General features: G+C 44.4%; 1 protein-coding gene across 1 annotated transcript in view; it reads left to right on the forward strand.

Annotated features, from left to right (window-relative positions):
- The window catches only part of HHAT (hedgehog acyltransferase), a 167,031-nt gene extending 163,245 nt beyond the window's left edge, over window positions 1–3,786 (forward strand). Inside the window, exon 12 of the mRNA XM_075146994.1 lies at window positions 1,032–3,786. Within this exon, the coding sequence (XP_075003095.1) occupies window positions 1,032–1,123 (92 nt within the window). The 3' untranslated portion in view covers window positions 1,124–3,786. The remainder of the gene's footprint in view (window positions 1–1,031) is intronic.
- Window positions 3,787–6,000: the final 2,214 nt, after the last annotated feature.

Here is a 6,000-nt window from a genome sequence, read left to right on the forward strand (position 1 = left end):
AAAACCCCTCAAACACCTTCCTCCCTGCCCCCTTCCCACAGACAAAACACTCTGAAGAACATTAGGGCCTAATGCTGGGGCTTTCAACCTATAAACTGTAAATTTCATAAATTCTAAGGGGAGGAGGAGGATGGAGAAGGGGAACAGAGGTGCCAGGAAAGATATCAAGAAAAGTAAAATCATTTACCTGATTCAGAAGTCTACAGATATGGATTTTTCAAGTGATCTACAACTCCACTGGAAAGCAATAGACCTTTTGGCTTGTGACCTCATGCTTACTGCTTTAGCTGTAAAAAGCTCAAATGAAAAGATGGTGACTTTCACTAAAAAGAATTTGCAATAATGACGAAACATGTCATTTCCCCAGCAAAAGTTTTATATGTTAGAGGAGTTAGTCTTTTTAATTAAAAAAAAAAAAATCTAACAAGAACACATCAGGCAAATAGGGCTGTCTGTTCTGCGTGGGCACAATGGTGTTCTGACCCCATTAGCTGATATGGGGCTGTAGAGCGTGTACATCATTTTTACACCCAGCTGCAGGGTATCCAAAACAGCCTTAATCAGAGGTTTCCCCAGACTCTTTTGGCAGAACAAGTAACTGGATTTGTTCTGATTTTTAATAACCTGCATTGTGGCTATGCATCCCTTTGTGCCTAGGAAGCGCCGTAGCCAGCTTAAAGCGTCAGGGTTCATTCGGGGATCTGCTTGATAGACAAACCCACCACAAAGGAGAGGATTGAAACAGACCTCTTTAGTTCGGCAAGTATCGTTTCGAGGTGCAGAGCAGGAATAAACCTGATCTAGTTCCCTGAAAATGGAAAAGACTGGGGCTGCAGAGGGTTGGGCATCCCAGAAGCTCAAACAATCCAGATTTCCCCTTTGAAATTTTGTGGGTTGGCTCTACTTACTTATGAGACTGAATTGCTAATAAAATTAATTAGAAGCATCGTAAGTTGGTCATCCCGAGAGTATTTCTACTTGAAGCAGTCATTAATTATTATGACTAGGATTGTCTGTCTTTCTATTTATAGGCTGGCCATGGGCAACACTGACTGTTCTCGGGTTCCTCTACTGCTATTCTCACGTTGGAATTGAATGGGAGCAAACGTATGCTGTGAATTAAGAATGATGCAGAACGATGATTTTTAAGACAGTTGGTGGCTTTTTTACACTGGATATCCTATCTGCAGAAGGATGCGCGAGACCCAAGTATTTGGTTAATGTGTTAAAACCAAAAGCTCTTGTAATTGATTCTGGGTTGTGAATGCAGGAATTGAACCAGAAACACTGATGGGCTATGGCTGGGTGTGGGGAGAAATTATGAAGCATTTTGAATTATGTTACTTTTATAAAACAGCATCTGTATGACTCTATGTACATTGGAAGCATGCATCTCAGAATAGGTATTTTATATATGTTGAAAATTGTATTTGTTTCTTCCCATGTTTTGCTGCCTATTTTGAGATACTGAAGAAAAAATTTTTCCTACCTTGTAGAATTCAAAAAGCCCAATCTCTCTCAGCCTCTGTCCAGGGGCACTCAGGGCTGTGCCCTGCACTTACATTACTCCATGAAGGGCATGATGCTCATCAGTTCTTTTTGATTGCTTTCTGATATAAGTTAGAACTTTTTTGCTATTCTCACTGACTGCAGTAGTTCAGCCTTAAGCCACTTTTCTACCTACCGTAGCAAAGTCTGCTTTTTCTCTTTAATGTCTTCATTTAAAGTTTCACCTTTAAAACAACGCCCTTTTTTTGGTAGTCTTAGGAATAGTTTTATTTGTTTCTTTAAAAAGAGAGAGTAGGGAGGCAGGTCTTTTCTTAAGGAACAGCTTTTCTTGTTAATCAAATACAACCTTACAGCTCCTTGGGCTTTAAGTGCTCTCTTCCTTGTGTTAGAGCTAAAGCAGATAATATTACCTTTATTATGGGGCGAATCCCACCTTCAAGGGAAGTGTTCAGTCTGCCTCTTGTATTTTTCTATTATGAAAGCAGATAACCCAGGTCTGGCTGAATGGTAAATCTGTTCAGTCTGCTTCATTCTCTGGTCCAGGCAGTCAGCTCCTGCAATATTAAAGACAGCCTAGGAGTAGCATTTTAAGACCTTTAAAAAAACCAGAATGGTCTAATACAGTGGCACCAAATTAGCCGGAGCTCCACATCCCAAATTAGCCAGAGCTCCATGTCCTTTGCCCACAGCCAGACCTGTTACAGCAGCATCTTTGCCAACAGACTGGCTTGCCCAGAGGTGGGAAGGTCCTGCCTGCAAGCGTATGGGCTGTGGGGGTGCTTCAGCACGCACTGTTTTCTGAGGGAAGGGGAGACCCTACTCACGTCTGGCACAAAGGGTGGCTCCCAAGCTGTTATTTTTTAAACTGATATTGAAGAGCAGCCAGAAGACTTTTAGTCTTTCTAAAGTTAGACATTCCCCCTAGGCCTGGCAAAAGGCCACCAGTCCTGGAGGGCTTCTTCCAAGAGCAGCTTCCTGCACCCAAAGCAGAAGGACTCCTGTCAAAACTTGTTCTGTGCCCCCTGGAAGCCATTTCAGCCTGTTGGGAGGCACAGTTAGCATCCTACTGTCCATCACTCCTGCAGCTTCAGCCAAGTCCGATATAGCTTATCCCTTCAACAAGAAATGCCGTCCCTGAGATAGGCTTCAGCTTAGTGCCTGCCTTTCTGATGTTTCTGCTGCTCAGAACTATGGCAGCCTTCTCTTTCCCCTTCGTTTATTCCTGAAGAAATAAGGGCAGAGGCTTCAGCTCTCTACCCATCCGGAGACTAAGCCCATCTCTTGCTGTTTCAAAGCAGAATTTCCAGCCCTTTATGTTTAGGGGAAGATTTCCCCCCCCATGAAAATGCCATGATTTCCCCTGGAAGTCATTTCTAGGAGAAACCGTGGACTGCTAAAATAAGACTTACCTTGAATGCTGCCTGGCCAGAGACATGGCCCTCCTGATTGACTTAGGATGATGGCAGGGATCCTCTCAGCCACAAAGAAGTATATTGCTCTCAGCCTCTGAATTTACTAAAAAGATCTGAGATTGGCCTCCATTTTGGAGTAGAACTGAGCTAAGGGCAAGAACTTCCTCAAACTTTGTAATTAAATGGAATTAGCATTGGAGCAAAAAGTGATGAATCTGTTCTTCAGTCTTATCAATTACCATTATTACATGAAACGAGGGGCTACTAAGTGATTAGATTCCAATTTGTATGCATGCAAAACTTCCTACTCCAATATGGAAATGACCTTGAAGCTCATCTAGAGTATGCTTATTTCTGAACTAAAATTGTTTGGGTTTTTTTTTTTTTCCAGAGCTTTATACATCTTTCATAATTTTGTATCCTTTTCTGTTTCTATAAATAAAGCTGAAACTGGCTGTTGGCTTGAGAACTGTGTCTTAGAAAGCTACGGTTTGGTGTAAGAAAAGTAAGTGCTCCACTGCTGTGAAGAAACACTGCTACGCACTGGAAGCCTGCAGGATGGGTGCAGTGCAGACTGGTCGCTTTTATCCGTCTTGGGCACCGCATGGAACATGCATTCCCTAATGGTGTGAGTTTAAAAAGCAAATACACCTTTTGTAGATCAGTTAAGGTGAGACTTCAGCATGTGAAGCTTCTGAGAACGGTCACCAAGAGTAGCATGCAAGTAAAATGGTGCTTCCCTTTAGAGTCTTGCTATCCTGGTCCAGAGTCAGAAATATGAAGTGTGCTTGCACAATTTAAGAAATAGATACTATTTCTTATAGTTTAAATATTTATCGCATGAGAAATAAATAGATTTCCTTCATTCTTGGTCTTTCCAGAGGTTCTTTGATCTGCTACTTTGAAATATGTATTTCAAGAACAAGCCCATTCACAAAGTTTCTGCTCCGTCCTGCTTATAGAGCACCAGTAGGCAAGGCGTGGGGCACGCTTGGTCAGACACACAGCTCTGTTAAGAGCTCAGGCTGTGCCTGAAGCACTTTAAATGTATGTAGTCGGTTATACCTTCAGATTGGAGGCATATTCCTCGGCATAACCAGAGAATTGACTTTTCATTATCATGTGGCACCTGATGTAATTGAAATTATGTGGTAGCCAGAAGTGCCATCCTCCATGCAAGTGGAGGGGTGGGAGCTTGCAGAAGCATTAAAGAGACTGAAGTAGACACCCCATTACCAAAGGAAAAAATAGGTGAGGGGAGGAGAAGAAGGAGACTTCCAAACACTGAGGAAAAGCTAGTTAAGGGACGTAGGAAACAGCTGACAAAGACAGAAACTGCCAAAATAAGACATTGGCCATTTCGAACCGAAGGGGAGGCACTTCTAGTCTGGGGGTGGGGACACTACTGCTGATAGTGACAAGTGTGCTGTGACCAAAAAAAACCCAAGGTGGTGGCTCTGAAACCAGGCTGGACAGACACATGATGCCTACTGACAAAAACAGTTTACAAGTGGTTTTGAAAAACTGCCTACGCAACTAGCAAGCATAGCGTATCGCAATATATGGCTACCACAAAGCTGTAGTAATCAAGTGGCTGTCACAGGCACAGGCGCACGCACACGCGTGTCCTTCCCCTAACCCCCTCCTTGGCTAACAAAGCCCTCCCAGCCATTGTTATTGCTGGGGAAGGTAAGATTATGCTAAGTGGCTCTTTCTTTAATTCTACCTTGATTAGAGGGCGAGCAAGGCTTTGCTCACATATCTCACATCTGAGAGCTAGAAGCAGCTTAGTCGGAATAACCAGCTTATCACAGGTCAGAAGAAAAACAGCTTAACTATGAAAACCTGCAGCAATTTTGTTATTAGTCATAGCAGTAACGCAGTGCCTCTCTATTCTCTGGCGCACCCACTTGGTTTCCTCCGTCACTGCTAACCCTTGAGCCCTTCCTCAGGCATGCTGGCACGATTTTCCTCAAGGAGCTGTGAAAAGTGAGGAGATTGCTATGCATGGTCTGTCACAGATTCTCCTGCCTGTGCTTTATAGTCCCCCCCCTTCCCTAAGTAGTGCTGCCCGTTAATTGCATTGCAAAATAACTCTCTCAATGCACAGCCACAGGCAAGGCGTATATTTTAATCCCGCAGGGACAGTTGAAATACTGCTCACAGCAAAGCCTGTGTAGCCCTCTGAGGCCGTAACACCTTTGCGGAATGAGGGGAAATCTGCATTGCAATAGATGGTTTCTTGTATTAAGGGACCTCTGCCGACACCCTGCAGACATGGGATGCACAGGGGTGTTGTGTGCACTTGCACAAATTCAGCAGTTTCACCAGTGGCTGCTTGTGGAGCGCTTCCTTCATTAGTTGCATGTAAAAAGAAGAAAAGATGAAGACAACTATTTTATCTGAGATTTCCACTTTCAGCAAATGCAATCATGTCAAGCACAGGTCCTGCCAGAGCATCTGAGAACGAGCTGAGTCCCAGCTGCATGTGGCACCTAGGCTTACTGTGGTTGGACCAGCTGGGCTCAGGCATGCCAAGCCTCAGGGCAAGCACTGGCAGCTCCAAGCTTGAGAGGCTTTCAGGGATGCCACCAACGCCCAGGAGAGGAAAAGGAAAAGAAAATGTCTAACAGGTCTGACCCATATACTTTCGACTGAGCTGAAGAGCATCAAAGCCCGACTTTCAAGCAGCCTCGGCACCAATTCCGTTCAGGGCAGCTCCCACAAGCTTTAGCAACGTAAGGCCTCCAGCCCCGCGTCAGCATCGCTGGCCTTGGAAACTGCTGCTCCAGGGGGAAACAGGCGCGTGCGCTCAGTACCCAACACAGATAATGACAGGATGAAAACTGCATGGCGGCATTAGTCAAAGGAATCGAACACGCTAACAGATACTTGAAAAACTCCTCATTCCTTACGCTGGGAGTCACAAAGGCCTGGGTGAGAGCAGGTTAAGCTATCATCAGGATTTACCAGGCAAATTTTGACCGCAAGCTAGGCTGCACCATCTTTCATCGTATCCAGGGCCAGTTTGGTCTAAGTGTAAATAACCTTAGGTACCTGCGTACCAGCGCCTTTCAGA

Source organism: Calonectris borealis, chromosome 3, assembly GCF_964195595.1.
Source record: "Calonectris borealis chromosome 3, bCalBor7.hap1.2, whole genome shotgun sequence".
Classification (NCBI taxonomy): Eukaryota; Metazoa; Chordata; class Aves; order Procellariiformes; family Procellariidae; genus Calonectris; species Calonectris borealis.